Here is a 20,184-nt window from a genome sequence, read left to right as displayed (position 1 = left end):
GAGGGGGGGACACAAACCAGCTGCTGTACGCCTCTGGTTTCCACAGTCACTGCACCAGAATAGAGTGCAGACTGTTATCTAGTGTGATGATATCACATGTTAAGCAGCATCTGATTAAATTTCTGAGGCTTTTTACGTATTAATAGTAGACTCCGATTATTTTTGATTTGTTTGGTGTGTGTTTTTTTGCTGAGGTAGAGGAGGAACAGGTGCAGCCATCTGAAGTTATAATAGCCAGTCAAAAAAGCCATGGTCAAAGAGATTTAAGTCTTTCTGTGCTCTGGTTAATATGGCAGCCTGGCAACATCAAACCATGAGTGCTCACAGCTGCTCTGGGCTCCCACTTGAGCACTGTGTCTGCTCTTTGTCTCTTTAGCTTATTCTTTGCTTCAACCCTCCTTTGCTTTTACTGCTGGTTGCTTTCTTGCCACCTCCTATTCTTAGCCTTTTCTTAATGTGCAGCTCTTTTGCTCTCTGTCCTGCCTTTTTCTAAGTCCTCATCAGTATTCTCCAAACCCAGTATGTGCTTGCACTGTGCCTCTGTGTCTTGGGTTTTATTTTATTTTGTCATGTGTCTGGGTGCCTGCAAGCTTTAAAGGTTTGCGAGCGTATCTTGCTTTTTTGGCCCCTGTTCCTCATACCAAGGTGTAATGTAGATATCTCTTTTTGCAGTGTGGCATTTTAAAATTCAGTTGGATTAGGTATCATTTCTTCTTTTGATGTAGGGAAATCCAAAGAACAAATAAATTATAATGGCACTACTTGGTGCTTAAGGAGTGCTTTCCCTCTTCAAAGTGCTCTGTGCACATTATTTCTTTATTTATACTGTTAATTATATTAGTACTTGTAAGGAAAAAGTTCCTTAAATTGTCATTGATAAAAGTGTACTTAACAGGATAGGAATTCAGTGCTTAAATTGTAGGAGATAATTTGTCCACTGAGGTACAGTGCCTTGGAGAAGATGTAAGGTGGACTTACAGCAGTTCTTTAAGTGTCTATGGAAAAGTCTAGCTTTGTGGTTAAAACAGGAACACCTAGGAGCTTCAAAGTGTTCTTGCAAATGTTGGATGAATACTAACTAATCCTTACAGCATGCAGGACAGGTAGGTGGGATCCTCGTTTTGCAGCTGGGTGGTCAGTATCTCAGTTCCTATCTGCAGACTGATTTGGGAGCCTTTCTTGTAATACCGGGGCTTCCGCGTTACTTGTGAACATGTTCTCCTAGCTTGGGTGGACCAAGATCTCACGGTTAGCTAGGGGCAAAACTGGGAAGAACAGTCTTAAGCTGTTGTCCCATGTTTGGTTGCCTTAGCAATAGTCACATTTGAAATGAAAGAAACAAAAAAGAATAATTAAGAATAATTAAAATGACTAGCAGTCTGCATTCTCCAGGTCATAAGAGCTCTAAATAACACAGCAACAAATCTTTCTATGCTTTCCTGTATTAGCAGCTGTCAGCTACACACTTCCATGTAAACAGGGAACACATTAAAATTAGTTTGAAATGTGATCCTGAAATAGTCAGCACCCAGGAATACAACCAAAAGTAATTCTGCAGTAACTTCCCCGTTCTTTTATGTATTTCCACCATGTATATGAAGTACACGTGCAGCTTTTCTCTCCCATCTCAAAGGAATTAAATGGCCTTGCACTTCAAATGACTCATAGCTAGAGCATTGTGCTGTGCTCAGTTTACTGTGACTGTAATATTTAGACATTTGGTAGCATTACAGAGAATAAAACCTCCACCTTTGTATGGAGAAATCAGTAAACATAATTGTCACCAGACTTTTCAAATTTGAGTTTAGGTCTGTTGCTCTCTAGCCAGGAATCTTAAGCTAAATGTTCAACTGTCAAAAGAGCTGAACGCTCTGAACTGCATGGAAGACTTTCGCATCCAAAAAATCAGGTAGTAGTTTCTTGACTATTAACTAGGTTCTGAATTCTTAAAACCTCTGCAGACACGTGTCGGTTTTGATCTGATACCTGGCAAATGTAAATCACTGATGCATGCCGATGCTTCCAAGCGTCTTCTGTGTGGATTTAGAAAAAGCTGATTTGAGTCCAGCCTGCTTAGACTATAATAAGAAATAGGGGAGGGTGAAGGCCAAAGAGAAGGTTTTCTTATCAGAAACGTGGGCTTTTAAGTCTCAAAATGTGAGTGAGAGTGGCTCTGTGCTGACCTCTTGCCATGTGAGTGCTTTGGCTGTTATTCCACCATGGAAATTTAATTATTTTTTATATATATATAAAGGAGAGGGGCTGCAGGTAAAGGTTTAGGAGAGCCAAGTGGTGAGGCAGGTAATCTGCTGTCTCCCTTCCTGCTCCCTGTGCCCAGTGCTTCCCCCGTGGCTGCTTCTGAGGCAGCAGCCTCACCCTGCAGTGAGCTGCCTGTTCTAAAATGCAGATTGCTTTTCACTGCTGACATCGTTGTCGTGCACATTTTCTCCTTTGCCACCCACTGCTTTGGGATTCTCCTTCCAGCTGGGAACAAACAAGTGAAGGAATAAATCAATAGATATATCTAACAAATGGTGTCGTAAACAGATTCAACGGCACTTTTTGCCAGTGGAAAAGGTGTTTGGAGTTCTTGGTGTTGTTGTGGGTTTAGGAATCTTAGGGTGGATCTAAGTGTGATAAAGCTTTGTGAAAGAGAGCAGAATGAGTTAACTCGGATGTGTGTTAGCTAAAGCTTGGCAGAAACATAACTTAAGCTGAATTTATTCTGTAACTGTACTGTAAATCTGCTGGCAGAGATGGAGTCAAGGTTTCTGTTCCACGGCCACAGCCACGTGGATGTGAGAGGAGAACCAACTGTTACAACCCAAGCAGAAATTACCATCTTTCTTTGACTTGTTGATACCTTACCCCAAGGGGCTGCACGCTTACTGCCACCTCTTGCTGTTATTAAGCTTTGTGTTGCCACCATCGTTCCATTAACAGAGAATCTCCCTAAATCTCTGCTGCTGCCGGGGTGTTTGTTCCCCTTGCATAAGCTTTGCCGCCAGAGAAGAGCACGGTTTGATATGAACGAAACGCTTTTGTAAATCAGCGAAGAGACACAAGGATTTGTTCGCAGTATTTCTGGTTATCCCACTGTTTGCAGGTTTGCGTTCTTTATCCAGCATTGTAGAGTAAGCCGGTTTGTTTTGACAAAGAGCACTGTTTCAGAGGGGACACAACCGGCCTTTTCTGCTCGGCAGTTGGCCCTGAATGCAGGATGGGTAAAGAGGAGAGAGCCTCTACCACCTCTTGCAGTCACGCAGCTGTGGTGAAACCTCTGAGTCGCCTCTTCCCGTGGCTTGCACGAGCTGGCTTGTAGTACATCACATTGACTTCTCAAAGAGCACAGCACCCAACAGCTCCTGAGCAAGTGGCCAGATTTTTCAAGATTTTTTTTGCTCTCATTAAGCAGTCTAATGGGCCTTTAAGGCACATTGCAGTGTTTTATCGTTATGCTTACCAGTTTGAGTAGTTAGCCCTAAATGTGTTCGTAGTAATAAACTGTTAATCATCTTTTCATGTCTTCATTTCCCTAACTCGTACTTTACACCGTGAGTAAATTGACTTGTTGGAGTAAATCACTATATTGTGTAAATGAGTAGCAAAGTCTGGTTGTCTTTCAAATCAATTAGAAATGAAGTTTAATGACTTGAATAGCGGCTGGCTGTACTACATAGGAAAATTTCCTGTGTGGCATAAATTTAGCCTAGTAGTACGCACAGCGGTTGTCTAATGGAAAAGAGTTTTTCAGGTCAGAAATTGATCTTCCTCTTTCCATTTTCTTTTGGTGACTTTAACTGAAGGCTTTGAAAAACAGATAAATATGAACGCAGCAATTGTATAATTTGGATGAGCTCAGTATGTAGTTACTGGTTGCTTTTTTTAAATGGCCGGAGAAAGGATGCTTGGCACGGGTGGAGTGGCACTGCAGAGGAGATGAGTGCAGACAAGATGTTTTCATAGGGAGGGTGGTGACAGGCAGGCTTGGCTGCTTCCCTGGGATGCTGCTGATGCTGTTTGATACCAGGATGGCTGGAAGTTAGTGTTCAGGAGTAAAGAGAAAGGCGGCTTTGTTTCCCAAGCATCCTACTGAAAGTAATGAGTCCCAAGTGGTGGCTCAGACGTTGGAGATGCTGGTGGGAGGGAGGGAGAAGTCTGGCAAGCGTCCAAGCAACTGGATGAGGGCCTGAGCTGCCTTATGAAAGCATGGTGGTGGCGTGGGATCATGACCTCGGTGTGGAGGGAATGGAAGGGGGTCAAGTAGGGGTGGTGAAAACCCTTGCTAATTAGCTGTGGGTGTTCCAGTCGGGTGCACTGATCGAGTGGTGGCGACAGCTACTTCCAATTCTGTTGGACTGTCTGCTCCATCAGAGTCCCCTTCATGACATTTTGGAATCAATGTGAGCAGGTGGAGCCTGTTCATACCTGGCCATGCATTTAGCATTTTTGACTAAATCAGTTTAATTGCATCTTAGGCTCTTCAGACCTTTCCTTCCATCTTATAGCCTAATGTGATGAGCACAGTTTACATCATGGTTTTGACATGAGAACGTTTTCTTACTGTGAACCTACAGACTCACAAATTTTTGAAGGTTACGTTCAACAGCTCATTTGGATTCAAGCATGTCCATGTTCACCTGCATTCTCCATCAGCTCATGGGTGCTGAGTGGGGCCACAGCTGCCTGGCCAGGGGCAGGTTAGCCTCAGAGCTGGCTTAGCTACTAAGCTGTGACCGTAGCAGTAGCCGCAGTTTGCACAGTCGGAACTTGATTATGGAGGGGTTTCCCAGAGATGCTGTAATCACATTTTAATTTTGACACCAATTGAGATTATCAGAGGTTATGTCCTATCGACTATCGTACCGTTGGAGTTGATTATTTGTTGTGCAAGGCCTTGTCTTTCAACTGCGTGTTTGAAGTTACTGAGTGAACAGTACCGAAGTTGTGCCTGATAAGTGTGTGGGAGGGAGGGGTTGTCTGTTGCAGACTTTACTCTTCCATTTTGTCTCTATTGATCTATTTGAGCCATTTGCTGTTGGGTAAAATAGCACATGCTTTGTGCTGTATGGGTCTAATTTAAAACTTATGGTTTTTTGCAGAATAACACAATTTGGAAGCCAGATTCTTGCCAAGACTGCCGTTGCCATAGCAATATTGTCACCTGTGAACATACTGTCTGCAAACACCCTCAGTGTGACTTTCCGAAGGTAAGGGGCTGCAGCTCTCCAGGTGCCAGCTGACCCATTCTGTGTGGTGGTAGAAATGCCAGGTCACTCTGGAGTTCCTACCCTTCCCCAGCTGTAAACCCCTGGAATAGTTACATGTCAAAATGCTCATTGGGGTCCGCCACGCTGTGTTGCACATAAAGGTATGGTGGGAGCAGTTGAGGTAACAGTCCCTGTTGAAGCAAAGCTCCCCTTGTATTAGGAGAGACACAAACAGAGGATGCAGCATGAGGTGTTTCCCTGGAGGGACTGGCAGAGGTGCGCTGGTTGGTTATCTTTGTACACTGTGATGACAGCTGCCCTGTCAACCTCCTGGTCTGATCCACAGCAGGATTTGTGGGAAGCAGTGAAATCCCATTTCTCTTCCCAGGGTGTGCGTGACTGCCCAGGGTCAGGCACAGCCTCTGCGCCCTTTCACTTCTCATTGATGCAAGCCTGTGCAAGAAACACGAAAGCAAAACCCAGTGTGTGAAACTGTTGTCTCCTTCGCCACACTACAGCCAGAGGCTTGGTGTTGGAACAGCTTGCAGGCTGTCTGTGCTCCCGGGGCAGTCTGGTCCCCAAAGGAAGCGCCTGAACTGGGTTCAGACCTCCCAGCATGAGCCCAGCTTCCAGTCATACTCCATTTGGACCTGGGGCTGGGTCTCCCCCGAACATGCAGATAGACGCTTTCCGCTCTGACGAACAATAACAGAGCTAAGATTGTCTTTCAGTTTCTTTTGCCTTGTGAGGGTTGTTGAGCTTTCCTTGTCTCCTGTTTATCTTTTTCTATCTGAGCCCTCATTAATGGTTACAGCTAATTGGCCATGGAATTGCTCTTGCATTAGCATCTGGATTACTGGGGTAGTATGTGTGAATGGCAATGTAAATTAGTGTTTTTAAAGAGGCACTGCCAATATAATTATATGGCTTTATGAAGGAGGTTAAAGTGTTTTCCAATATGACAGTATTAACAAGGCAATAATTTTGTTTCTTACCGGTTTTCCCCATTATTTCTGTGTATTGATGAAAGCAAGACTCAAATGTTAGGATTCTTTGGCAAAAGAGGAGAGAAATTAAAAAAAAAAAAGAAAAAGGAGTGCTGTCATGGCACACCCCATAATGAGTGGGCTAGGTAAGATGTTAATTTTAAAAAATTGGATAAATGAAAAGGTGACAACTTTAAAGCTCATAAAGGTAAATAGATTTATAGCATGAAATGAACGTGTGACTCCTTGACATGAGTAATCTTCAAGACAAAGAGTTTAAGTGTTCCATAAAGGTCTGGCCATTTAAATGTTGCAAAGGATCATCAAGGATCTCAGAAGTAAAAAATGCTGTCATGCTTCAAGCATAAACCAACCACTGATGAACAAGGTCAGAAATCGCCATCCCTCTCCATGGTTTATTCCTTATTTGCATATTATGAGATTTATGCTAATATTGCTGATCTTGTTTACAACAACAAGGCATAAACAAAGCCAGGCAGTCTTTGCAAAAAACATTCCCAGTGGTATTCTAAACGTTTGTATGTAAAACCTACTGCTGTACATCCCAAATGTTTTGAGTAGGTAGAAAATCGGGAAATGTTATTTCTGTGTGTGAACCAAAACAAACCAACAACCAAAAACAGTTTCTCCACAGCAGGTTCACAGTTGAATAGGGTTTCATGGTTTAAGGTAAATGGAATACTAATTTTGTTTCCCACCTTCTAAAAAAACAGGACATTGAAGGAAACCTTGGAAGTGAGAAACTTTTTTTCGGTCTGAAAAATCAAAATGTTTCTTTTTAGAAAACAGAAAGAAAACTTGTGACATTTCAAATTATTCTAGTCACTTTTATCATACAAATAGAAGGTGAAAGGGAAGAGAATTTTTTGGCATCACAGTGTCTTCATTTTTTATTATAGCAAAACAAATAATAACTCCCTTTTGAGCAGGAATCCCTTAGATGTTGGTCGTACCCTTTAAAAGTGGAAAGGATAGAGTATGCCTCCTGAGAAACACCTTTGCAATAGTTTGAGGAAGGTGACTCATGGATAAAATTTTTCTACATTTCATTTCCCAAACCTGACATGTTTTCTGTTTTCTCCCTCTCCAGATAACCTGCTCACATCAGTAAAATTTTTTGGCCTTTTTTTGTTATAGGCTGTAGGAGGCAAATGCTGAGATCTGCGGTGCCTCGGGTGGTGCCAGGGGCCCTCATCTGCACTTGCCACCAGTGACAGACACCCTTACAAAATAAAGTCCTCCCGCAGCTATCGCTGTCCTGTCTGTGGGGTGCTGTGCCAGGCCTGGGGTGTTTAATGTGCAGCTGGGAGGAGCGTGAAAGCATGGCTGTGGAGCCGTTTTCGGTCACGGGAGTCCATTATCCTTCCCAGTGTTGGCTGATGCCTTTACTGATGTGTTTCGCCTTTCGTCTGATGAGTTGTTTCCATCAGCATCATCTTTCTCTCTGCTGCCAAAGAGGACATAGCAAGTTGTTGGCTTGCTAAGCCCTTGGGACACACAAAGCAAAGTGGTAGCAGCATCGTCTGACTGTGCTGTGGTTTGAAGTGGTCGGTAGTTTTCAGTTAATTTGAAAGTAGAGTTATTTAAAAAAAAGTGGTGGTTATTAAGCCAAAGAAGTACAGTTAATGGATGCACATTCATTCTGCCTGCCAGTTGCACTTCTGGTGTGGTGAAATGTTAGACTGAGATCAATCCTGTACATGTAGAAAACTACGGAAAAAATTACATCTGGACCATGTTTCTCAGAGGGCCTTCAGTGAGTAATCTTGGGGGTTTTTTTGGTCTTGAATAATCGCTTTCTATTCTTCATTCTTGTTTGAAAACTAGTGCAACTGGAGACTTCCTAATTGTGTTGTTAGGGGGGTGAATTCTCCTACTGTTGTTTTGATGGTAAAATGTCAAATACAGCAAACTGATGTACCACCTCTCAACAAAGGGATCTGGTGTAGCAGCATTATATGTTTAACATAATACATTTGCTCTCCAAACTGAGAGCACCTGGCCCAGTAAGACTCCTTGTCTTTACCATCATGTTGAAGTCTCTATTTCACGTGAACTGCTTATTGGATTCTTGTATCTTTTTAGGGAGAAGTGCTCCAAATAGTCTCCAAGAAGTGCTGCCCTGAGTGTGCCTCCCGAGCTGAAGGATTTTGCCAGCATGAAGGGCAGATCCACAGCGTGAGTGCTATGTCATATTCCTTGGCAGGGACAATCCTTTCTGTTTTTTAGCTCTCTGTTTCACGTCAGTGAAGGATGCTTAGCTGACGTACAGGAGAAGGATAGTTCATTGGGCTTATATTCTGCCACTGTCAGATAATTTAATATAACCTGACTTTGGTCAGCATGGTTTGCAAAAAGGGAATGTGTTGCTGAGCAATCATGTGTCCTGCTTGGCTTAAGGGCAGAAAGTTTCCCACTCATTCATTCACTTTGCTGTTTCTGTGGATGATTGAGACAATATAGTAATGTTAGGAGGGGAGCAAAGCACGGCAAACTTGACATATTAGCTATCTGGAAAGAAGGCTTTTCTCTCAGCAGCCATCTATGCTGGTAGAGATTGATTGCTGTTGTGCGACCCAGGTTATGTATTTTGTAATCCTGAATTATTCAAGAAGCAGGTTCCAGGATGTGGTTTCACCTAGGAGGGCTGAAAGGCCAAAACAATAAGAGTAAGTGTCTACAGATAAGAAAAAAAAAAAAGATTTATGGCTAGTAGTTAATGAATCATGTTGAACAATAGGCAAACGTAGAAAAATGGCTTAACAGTGAACCCAAGTCCTATGTCTGGTCTCTTACAGACTTTTCTGTTTGACAAGAGGCAAGTCAGGTCCAAATCTTAAGAAATATGGTAAAACGCCCAGATACATTTGAATATTTGGACCTTATATTCTATACCTGAGATGGATGTTCTAACCCTCTGTTTCAGCATGGGCATGACCAGCAAGCATCCTGTTACGAGCTAGACGAAGACTGGGATAGAAGGGATAGCACGTCTAGCCTCTTCTCATATTTCTTTGTGCCTGTGATTTGGGTGATACTGTATTAGATCATATTACATTATATTTCTTCTTGTTGCTGTTGCTGCATTTTGCTGTGTTGTACTCTTGCTGCAGCTTCTGTCTTTTGGCTCTCTGTAAGCCTGTTCTTTGGAATGCAAGTCAGATGAATAAGTAGGCATCCCCGCAGGGATTACAGACGTATTTGTCTATAGTCATATGTCACACCCCAATTCCACTGTAAGGCGGTCATGAAACAATTTTTTTTTGGCAGTGCAAAGTCTCATCCTGATGGTTGGCACAGATTCCCTGAAGGGAAAAGTTTTCTCTTTTGTCATTAAGCCACTGTAATGCTTTACGACTTGACCTTCATTCGGCAAGTATCTACCTAGCAGCACTGGCCTATGTGATAGCTCCATTGAAGAAAATCTGTACCCTCTATCTGGCCAGAGCTTTTTTCAGTCCCTGCCTAAGTCAAAATTCCATGTTTTGTAAAAATTAACATTCTCTGTTTGTTGGAGAGCATTGCAATATACCAACGTGTTTCTTCTTGGGGCCAATTTTTCCTTGCCATGCCTCAGGGTAGAGATACTTGTTTCTGCCATTAACAAATACGCAAACCTAATGAGATTTTACTCATAGTGATGGGGCAGATGATGTTCACCTGACCACCTTGTGGCCAAGTGCATGTTGAGGCCCATGTTAAATATTTCTCTAAAGAAAACGGTCTCTAAATTTAGAGTTCGCCTTACAGAAACTGTAGTGGAGAGGGGGTGTATCCAGTAGCCTGGGTCTTTGCAGTGGGTTGCTGCTGAATGCCACTCTGCAACAGGAAGGAAAATCAGGCTGATCTCCAACTTTGCTACTTTACCAGGATTAGCTTTTTGCCCCAACAGTGCAGCCAGAAGTAAGGGCTACAATGTACAAAGATTGCCTGGGCCTGCAAAAGAGTAAAACTGATGCTAATGTGGGGGGGCTTAAAAGGGAGAAGAGATATTTACAGCACTCTCATTGGCAGCTGGATTCATGCATGTGTTTTCTGTGCCTTTGGTTGTGTTCTGCATGCAGCACGGCACGCAGTGGGCCAGCTCTGGATGTGGCTGGTGCTCCTGTGCCCACGGGAAGGTGAACTGTGCCCCCAGGGCCTGCCCAGCCCTTGCCTGTGGACGAGGGGAGCTGCAATACACCGCGCAGGGATCCTGCTGTCCCAAATGTGTGGGCCATGGCAGTGAGTATTGCATCTGAACTGGCTTCATTGGTCCAAGTAGTCGGTCAGTGGACATCTCCTTGTAGTCCCAAATCTGGAAAGCTTTTCTTCTCTTGTTCAGTTCTGTTGGGAAGACACTGGTCTCAAGTGTGTCTCTTAATTCTCTTTCTGTCCTGCTACCATATTTACATCATTAATGGTTTGACCCATAGGCCAGGAGGAAACTATAAGCTTTAAGCAGTGAGCAAATGTGCCTAATATGTTCTTATTTTGGAGATTAAAATCTGGAAAAAAAGATGCAGGTATTTCTGATGTACTGAGGGGACCTTTGGCACTTTGCGGACTCAGGCTGTGAGCTCCAAAAATGCCTGAGCTATTGGGTACCTTTTCTCATAGAAGTCTAGTGGGAGAGGTGCATCCAGAGCTCTTAATTCACGAGTCTAAATCCCTTGAAAACTGGTGGAATTGTTACTGTCATTACCTGCTTTCACAAACCAGGATTTTGAAACCTGAGATGCACAAAAAGAATCTGTGTTTTAATTCTGGCTGATGGAAAGGGATGAAAGGGCATTAGGAAAGAAAATTATCCGTTGTTTTCATATCTCTTAGAGCCTTGCCTCTTTGATGGACACTTGTTCCAGGATGGTGAGGACTGGCGCCTTGGTCGGTGCTCCAAATGTGTCTGCAGGGACGGTGTGACTCAGTGCTTCACAGCTTCCTGCCAGCCTCTTCTGTGCAGCCAGGTCAGGACCCATTGGCCTCCTGGGGTCATTACTCATCACTGTCACCTTTTCCTTGGCAAGGGCCGTTTCTTGACTAGATGTAAAAGCGGGCAGGCAAATCTTCTGCGTGACAAGTGGGTGATTTGGAAAAGGGATTTTTGATGTGTGAAAATGGTGTGGAGTGATGGTTAAGTCTGTCAGTATACATGTGCTGTCCTGTCTCTTCCCTAATACCTTCTTTCCCCACCATTTTACTCTTATCATGCCTTTGGTAGCTAATTAAGCACAAATACTGTCTAAAAAAACTACTTTTTGTTTTGTACTAAAAAAAAATTTTAGGGTTGATCAGGAAATATTTTTATTTCTGTGAGGGAAGGAATAACACAAGATTTTTAATGGGGCTTTATCTTCACAAATTTCAGTGTTTAATTTGCAGCTGAAAAGATTGGTTTGCAGGTCTTGTTAATTTTTTTTTTTACAAGAACTCTAGAAACACAGTTGAAAGTAGTCAAATGCAGATGAAATTCCCCTTTTGACTTTAGTTTAGAAACAGAAGATCTCTTCAGCTGAAAGTAAAGTCTCAGAGCACTATTCCTTAAGTGTGCTTGTGTTTAGAAATCAACAAAACCAATAAGGTAAGTCAGGCAAGCTCAAGTAGTGGCTTACAGTTTTAGTCGAGTTGAGGGAACTGGGACATTTCTGTCTCCAAGGTGTATGATGTGGACAAATGATGAGTTCTTAGCACTTATGCAGTGATCAACCCAAGCAAAACACTACAAGTTAGTATGCAGTATTAACACAGGGGTTAGTAAAGGCAGGAGGCTATACACAGTACTCCACATTCTATACAAGTGACTTAATTTTTTGAATTCCTGTTATTATATTGGAAGTGCTTAAGGGTGTGACTGTGCTCTTTGGATTTTTTTCATTGGGCCCATTGTACAAGTTTTCTTGGGCACTCCTTTACAGCAGCATGCCGTGCTAAGGAAATGAAGGAACTGGCTCTCTGGAAATCTCTTTCTGACCTTGACTTTATGTTTTAGGGGCTGCCATTTGCCAAATATTTGTTAATCTATTACTATGTTCCAAGGATGAATCCGGAAGCTCCCTTGAAATGTCTGCTCCGGCTGAACACTCCTCCCTGTAGCACTGAGAAAAACAAAAGCAGTAGTCATAAACTTTTTTTTTTTTTCCTGTTGATGCTTACCCAGCTTTCTATTACTGGATCAGATGTTTGTGCAATTAACGCTTTTTTTTTTTTTTGGTAGAAGGAAAGCCCACCTGTTTCTGTGCATGCTAATGGTGTTTTGCTTCGTGTTTAGATAATCAGTTAGTATTCACTGACTAAGTATTGTGCATTAAAATAAATTCATGCCTACTTTAGATTCCTCCTTTCCCACTCCAAATGGACTGAGGTTACCTGCTGGCTGATTGTTCTAATGTTTAATTGGATTTAATTTATGGAAACAGAAACAACTGTGTTGTTGCTGTGACATATGTGAGAATAATCAACTGAGAGCATCCAAGTTAACACAGCAGAAAGCTAATGCTGGTGATGTTTCAGGTATTTCCTACCAAGGTGCCCAGTAGAAGGGATGTTGGTAGGATGTGCAAGGATCCTGTTCTGCTGTCAGTCATACCTGACTTTTTCTTTCATGTGCCTTTATCTCTGTCACTTTCTTCATTCTCCACTTCCTGTCAAAAGCAAATACATAAACTCTCCCAGTATTAAATTCTCATTTTCCATCTTCCAGATAACTATGCCCTTCCCTGGGTGCTAAGGGAGAGGAACTTCACAAATGCTGGTTGCATGAAGGAGTGCACCTGGATGTTCTGCCACATATCCCACCAAAATCCACGAAAGTTCTTTTAACTCTGCTGGGAAACCTATCATTGATAAGTTTTATACTTGTAAAGTCTTCCACTCTTTCTTTGAAAGCTAGTGATTTGACTAACAAAGCAGCTGAAATAATAGTGCTTGGCATTTCAACACTACTTTCAGTCCACAAATCAGTCTTCAGTCATCCTGATGTGGCCGGAGGGAGGTGCAGGTGAATAACACTTTCCCAAATCACTGGATGTATGCAAAATTATAGCAGGGGAATCGCAGACATGATTTTGGATGGATGAAGTTGAGGCATGCAGGAACTGTTACATTGATGTGAAGTGCCAACCTATTTCAATGTGATTTAAATCAGTCATGAAAAGGTTTAAAATGGGATAATCCAGTTTTAAGCATAATTTAACACCTGTACAGACAGTTGTGCTGAAAGGATTTAACTAAAATAGTGCAAATGCCTGAGAGATGGCGAGTGTAAATCACACATTCAGAGACTCAAAATGTGGCAGTACCAGGAATAAAACCTCTTCTCTCCTCCATCTCATGCTTTAGTGTGCTTTTCTACATAGCTTGAGATATACTCTGTTTTCCTCTGTATATCTGTATACCTGAATATATGTACTTTATCTCGTGTGTGTGTGTGTGTGTGTGTCTTTATCTGCATGTATGTATCTATCTGTATATTTGGACCTCAGTTGCCATCCAAAGAAGTCCAGAAAGTGAGATGAAGGAAATACTTTTCTTGCTAGCTTTCTACACTAATCTCATGCTGTGAAGACTGCCCCCAGATACTGGAGCCAAAATGAAGCCTTGATTGACCCCAGGTTATCACACAGATACTAAATGCCTGGCATTCCAGGCAGTGATGCTGAGCCCCGTGTTAACTGTTAATGCTCTTATTTTACTTGTCTCTCCCGGTTTCTCTTTAGGATGAAGTTATGGTTATGTCTCCTGGAAAATGCTGCCCGGAATGTGTCCCGAAGCCCTGCTCAGTGTCAGGAAGAGTGTACCAGGTAACCTTTGACAAGCCACACCAAAAGGCAGTTGTTCACAAATTCTGGCACACATTGCTCTCCCTACTCCCTGACATCTGACTTTCTGCCAGCACTGTTAGTTTAGTACAACTGTTGCTTTTTTTCTTCCTGGAAAGCCAGAAGAGTTGAAAGAAATTAGGACTAGGTAAGAATTTGCTGGCAAGCAGAAAGGAAGTTTGCACGGTGAAGCAGATCAGGCACTTTCTTTTCACACTTTTTGGAAGGAGGAAAGCAGAAAGCATTGGTGAAGGTCAAAGTGTTTATAGCTTTTATTGTATCACCTGAAATTAATTTAATGCATTATTTAATGAATGTATGTCTGCGGGTTTTTCTGTTAATGATTATTTTTTGCTAATAATAGTTGTTAAGGCCTCGCTAATGTCACAGCTTGCAAGTAATGAGGAATACACACTATAGTGTCTAGACCTCCTACCTTTTCTTCCTGTTTGCTGATCACCTACAGGTGAGCGGTTTTTAAGAAGTTTATTATTAGATACAGACATGCAGAAGGAGCCATCATATTCCATAAGCAGCACAGATTTCTGGGAAGGATTTGGTTATTTACAAAGAGTATTTAACGATTGTATACGTGTTCTTTTTGAACAGCATGGTGAGCAGTGGAAAAAAAATGCCTGCACTGCATGTGTGTGTCACAGAGGAGAAGTCAGATGTCTGAGAGAGACCTGTGATGCTATTACCTGTGAGAAGGTAGTTAAAAATCATTCACCTCTGATACCCTGGCTGTACACATCGCCGTGCCCATGCCATAAGGTTCAGACAGTCCTGCTCAATGGTTGCTGATGTTTTGTAGGGGGAGAAGAAAGTGCAGCGTCCTGGGAAGTGCTGTGAGGAGTGTGTGTCTTCCAAGAGAAACTGCTTGTATGATGGCACTATCAGGTACCACAGTGAGATGTGGAATAGCACTCAGTGTGACTTCTGCATGTGTGATGAAGGGCACGTCACTTGCCAGGAAGCAGAGTGTGCCAAAGTGGAGTGTGCCAAGGTAAGAATGTTTTTTTTCTTTCAGGATATATCAGTCAAGTCTTGTGATATTTTTTCCTCCTCTTTTTTTTCTCGACTGACATCTTGAGACACTCAAAAAAACAGACCTTCTCTCAGGGCTTGTTCTGTGCATTTACGTTGAAAACACTTCACAGGAAAGCAGAGTAAACTTTGGATTTTCCTTGCAAGTTTGACTGCTCAGTGGGCTTGCATTGTGAAGCAAGCCAGTGTGAATCGGTGACTAATTTAGCTTGGATTCCCTCCCAGGCTGTTGTCTTGTCTGCTACAATGGAGGGTCAGACACTCAGATGTTTCAGTGACCACTGGCTTTACCAAGAGCTGAACATAGGGAGAGGCATACAGGTCAGAGACAGTTAAAAGCTTAAGAAATGTTCCTTTTATCTTCATTCTGTATGCTACAGTGGGCTTCAGTAAAGTAGTTGGATATGGAAGTTGATGTTCCACTTCTCTCCATTTTTTCCGTGCCGTTCTTGGCATGGAAGTGAAGCTGGTAAGGTATTTTATTCCCAGTGCTGTTTATTCCAAAACTAATCCCCCCTCGTCCCCCAGTTATGTTTGTTCTCTAGAGGATGTGCAAAATGCATTAGATAGGGTTGAATGCTTCACACACAGACATACACAAATACGTTTTGAATTGCCTTTTTGCAGTGGAGTAAGACTTCTGTGTTGTTTGTCACTACACCTGTTTTAATTGGTGGGCTCAGATCTACTTTATACCTACTACTCCACGGTGTCAGTGAAGAGAAGGGAAGGAATTGTAGCTTTCTGAGTTTTCTCTCTCAGTAGCAATGCTTTTCTGGTGACTCTGCCTGTATGCTAAATCTTGAGTAGCAGCAGCTTTGTGTTGTGTCTGAAATCCAGCCAAAATCTGGGCATAATAGATTCACTAGATTTTATTGTTTTAATGAGTGTTCAAAAAAGTGTGAATCTGCCCATGGGATCACAAATGATGATCATGCAGAGAGGATGCATCTAGGAATAAAAGTGTATGCTTGTTCATCTGATTTTGTGCCTTTTAAACAGCAAAATACATGGAGTGTGGGACCCAAACTCTTGTCACTGGCGTAGTACTGCTGGTGATCATCTGACCTTAAACTGCATGCAGAGAATTTGCTGGGTGGAAAGTCGTGGTTGTCATAAAATCTTGTGCACTTGCATCTGTTTCAGTCAGCTTCCTGCGTGCTTATGGCTGTAAATTGGATCATTTACACTAATGATGATGGCATGCTGTCATGGCTCAGTAGGGAGAATTATTTAATATTCATGCTCATATCTTGGGTACTGACAAAGAATCCATTATTCAGAAAAGCCAAGGATATTTTACAGAACAATAGCTGGAGACGTTAACATGTAGGGTTCAAAACTAGGGGTTTCAAAAGTGTGTAGCATTATCACTCACGTAGCAATTTTTCAAACTCGGGCACTCAAAGGTAAGCACCCCTCTAAAAGCCCGAGCATCTAAAAAAGTGGTGGTGTTTGTCAGAGTATGAACTGCTGCAATTTTGAATTGAATGAAACGGGATTGCTAGTGAGACAGAAGGAGGAAGACTGCATCAGTGTTGCAGACAAGAGTTATGGTCCCACTTGATAAAAGATATTTGCCCAAGGTTTTATAATTCTGCATGACTTCCCTTAAGATAACCCAGCTTCCTCAAGTCGTGTTCAGCCATAGTTTACCTTAATAGTACAAGGTGAAGTTACTACAATAAAGTATTTACTCAAAAAGCAGATGGAGTATTTTCTTTTTCCTTTGCTTTTTCCTTTTTGAGTTGCAGGTCTGTTTTTTAGGCACCTGCATCAATAAATCGGAGCTGATGTGAAGCTAGGAGCATTTGGATTCATCCCTTCATTAAGGCACTATTAATTTCCTGGTCACATCATCCTGTTTAAAGTGTAATGAGGCCACAGATATGAACTGCAAATCCTAGACAGCTCGACGTAGTATAGCAGCATTACCTGAGGGTAGGGTAGAGGTTTAGTTTATAAACCCTTTCAAGCAAACCTGTCCAGCAACTGCCAGATGAAAGTGTCTGTGGTGATTCTGACCTAATCTTCAAAAAAACATTTTCAGCGGGTTACTGATGAGCTAGGAATACAAGTTACGTGGCAGGCAGGGTTAGCTGTGGATGTTGAAGTGGATACACTCAGCCAAAACTGCTCAAGCTGTCAGAGCATGAAGTAATCCTGCTGGAGCACTTGCCAGCATCCCAGCTAAGTGAGCACACTCGTGGCAATGTTCAGAGGAGGATGAGTTATGGGTGCTACCAAGGGATGCTGCAGCCTACCTGAGTAGGCTGGCGATGGAGTATTTCTGCTAGCAGTCCTGCAGCCCCAGAAACTACAGGATCAGTAACATGGAGCTTGCAGGGTGCTGTATAGCCAGCAAGCTGCACAAGTCTTTCTGATACTTAGAAGAAATGGAGCTGGGGGGTTGAGAGTTACGAATGGTGCATGTAGATGTAGGTGTGTACGTGTTTGAGAGGGATTACATAAAATATTTCTTATCTTTTCTGCCTCCAGCCCATCACTGCCTTTCAATATTCTCAAGCTGGAATACGATGAATCTCTCTTCAGCAAAGCCACAAGTTATCTGACATAGCCTCTCCCTTTTCTGAGTCTTGGCAGAGCAGTGTGGTTGCATTTTTTTTTGGCTAGGCAAGCCATGTTCCCTGGCTAGCTGTTCTCAGTTTACCTGTAGCGTGTGTTTATGTATGTGGGTGGGGATGTAGGCAGAGGTGTGGATAGGAGAGTTTACGGTATATAGTAGTGACATGAGATCCAACCACTGCCAATGGCATTTTGAAGTAATGATTTAAGAGCAAAAATGTATAGAACCAGCAGAGAGAGATTTAGGCTGTGTGTGGTCCTTGATGACTAAGAGCCATATGGTTCCTCCTGTCTTACCCATTCTCAGAAACACACCAGGGTTGTGAGAGGGTGGCCTGACTTAGTTGTTCTACTTTGTTGAAACTAAGAGTGACCAGTGATGTTACTGCCCTATCTATGTCTAAAGTAATTTGCATACAAAAATTGGTGAGAGTGCCAATGTGGCACAGTGGAAAATATGGAGCAGATGCCCAGTTGGTGTAAATCAGCAAAGCCATTTGGTAAACTTGGCGCTCAGCTGAATTTTGTGAGCCATCAGAAGAAAACAGCTACACGCTGAAATGGAAACCAGTGTGAGCTGTGGGGTTTCAGTGGGTGTGTGAGCCCCTTGCAGGCATTTAATGAACGGTTGTGACTTCTCTGTTGTGGTAGGTAAGGAAGCAACCTGGTTGCAAAAGGAGGAGGATTATGCCTGCTAAGATTTGGGGAGGGGTATTAAGACTGACATTTAATGGGTGTAGATTAAACAAGTGCTTAGTGGAGGTTGGCACCAAGTCTAATTTAGTCATTTATTTGTAACTACTTAATGGTAGTGGGTTTGTATACATATGCCTGTTTTCTGACTAGTATGGATTACCTTACCTATGTTTACAGTGTGTGAGAATCTGGCCCAGAAAAGCTACTAAGGTCAGGAAATTGAAGCTGTTTCTTTTGAGTTGTGTCCTGGCTCCCTAGGACAGTGTCTCCCTCTTTTCTAAGTACTCAGCTTCCACTTGGGCACAAAAAGTTGTGATGAATTAGGACACTTTATTCCTGTCTCCTGCTGCTAAATTCTTACCTTCAAACTGAAGTTATTTAAGTGCATTCTATGGAATTGTACCATTGTAACAAAGAACAGTCTTCTTCCGTCCTGGATAAACAGAGCATGTGCTTTGAAATTCTCTTGGGGAAAAAAAAAAGTAGAACGTTCAAAATGAAGGTAAGCTTCTATGCATTGAAATCGTGACAGTGGTCCAGTAAGATCCTAGTGATCCATGGTAAAAATATGTGGAACAGTAAAAATATTCTCTGTACTTGCAGTGGATTATACTGGGTCTTTCTCTGCAGGATTTAGGAATGAGGTAATGGCCTTATCACTGAATTCCCTGGCCTTTTCTGAGATTTGTTCTGCAACTGCACCAAGCAGATTTTTCAAACTGTACCTACAGAGATGGAGTAGGCTAGAGAGAAGATAAGGTGAAATTAGATATCGGAGATTGCATTCCAGGGCAGGAGCTGCTCTGTCTCTGCATTCCACAGTATTTTTGGTGATGTTGGTTCCATTTGAATTACTGCAACCTTTCTCTTCACAGAGTGAAGAATTAATTCACTTAGATGGGAAGTGCTGTCCTGAGTGTATCTTGAGTAATAATTACTGTGTTTACAAAGAACATACCAAAGCTGTGAGTATCCTGGTACTTCGGAGCACATAGTAGTAAGTTCTGCTCATAAAGATTTGGGGAAATTGGCTCTCCTCTCCAGTTCTGAGAAGAATCTTATTTGCAAGTGTAGCAGAAAAATAATCCCTTAATATTGTTTGCAGGTTGCTTTTACAACTTACAGAATGCACTTGTTTATACTGCGTGTATCTGCTGCAGAGTTTAAGTTTGCCTTGCTTTCCTTTCTGCGGCATAATCAATCGTTTCCCTTTAATATTTAATATAGATACTCATAGGTTTCCTGCACATCTCATGGACTTAAAGATTCCTGACTTGAATCCTATAAAGTAGAAGCTACAGAGCTGGGGCAATGTATAGCTTTCCGCCTATGTATCCCACCGATTATAATTTTTACTCTAACAGGAGTCCATTACTTCATGAATATTTTCAAGGAACTTTCCTTCTGAAGTTAAATAAAAAGGAAACATGAAGTATCTTGGTTTTAATGTACCAGTAATGGACTTTTCATTGCTCTGACAGATGAGGACTGGAGCTAATAGCTGCTGTTTGCCAACAGATGTGAGAAATGGGAAGTTTAATACTGTTCTGTGGGGTTTTTTTTCTAATGCTAATACTTTTCTTTCCTCAACTCTCTTTTTCTGACCCAAGTGAGGTAAAATATATTAAGGTGTCAGGTTTATTCCAGTTTGTGCTTTATTCCTTTTAAGAGAGGCACTGTCACAAAAGCTTCATGGGTGTTTAAAATGCTCGCTGTCTCTTTTCTGTCTTTTGACTTCCTCACATGTTGCCAGCAGAACCTCGGCCACCAAGGGCAGGCCTAAGGATGCACATCGCGGGAGAGGAACCATGGGTGCAACATCTCTTCCCTCCACTGACTAGT

At 42.3% G+C, this 20,184-nt stretch overlaps 1 protein-coding gene across 1 annotated transcript in view; it reads left to right on the top strand.

The window, feature by feature from the left end:
• The window catches only part of FRAS1 (Fraser extracellular matrix complex subunit 1), a 173,629-nt gene that overhangs the window by 57,255 nt on the left and 96,190 nt on the right, over positions 1 to 20,184 (top strand). The window contains exons 3-10 of the mRNA XM_055706880.1: positions 5,103 to 5,210; positions 8,303 to 8,395; positions 10,282 to 10,441; positions 11,030 to 11,163; positions 13,912 to 13,995; positions 14,623 to 14,724; positions 14,828 to 15,019; positions 19,218 to 19,307. Coding sequence (XP_055562855.1) covers positions 5,103 to 5,210; positions 8,303 to 8,395; positions 10,282 to 10,441; positions 11,030 to 11,163; positions 13,912 to 13,995; positions 14,623 to 14,724; positions 14,828 to 15,019; positions 19,218 to 19,307 — 963 coding nt within the window. The remainder of the gene's footprint in view (positions 1 to 5,102; positions 5,211 to 8,302; positions 8,396 to 10,281; positions 10,442 to 11,029; positions 11,164 to 13,911; positions 13,996 to 14,622; positions 14,725 to 14,827; positions 15,020 to 19,217; positions 19,308 to 20,184) is intronic.

The sequence above is a fragment of the Falco cherrug genome, chromosome 1 (assembly GCF_023634085.1).
Source record: "Falco cherrug isolate bFalChe1 chromosome 1, bFalChe1.pri, whole genome shotgun sequence".
Classification (NCBI taxonomy): domain Eukaryota; kingdom Metazoa; phylum Chordata; class Aves; order Falconiformes; family Falconidae; genus Falco; species Falco cherrug.
Note: the sequence above shows the minus strand (reverse complement) of the source record. Positions and strands in the feature narration are given on the sequence as shown.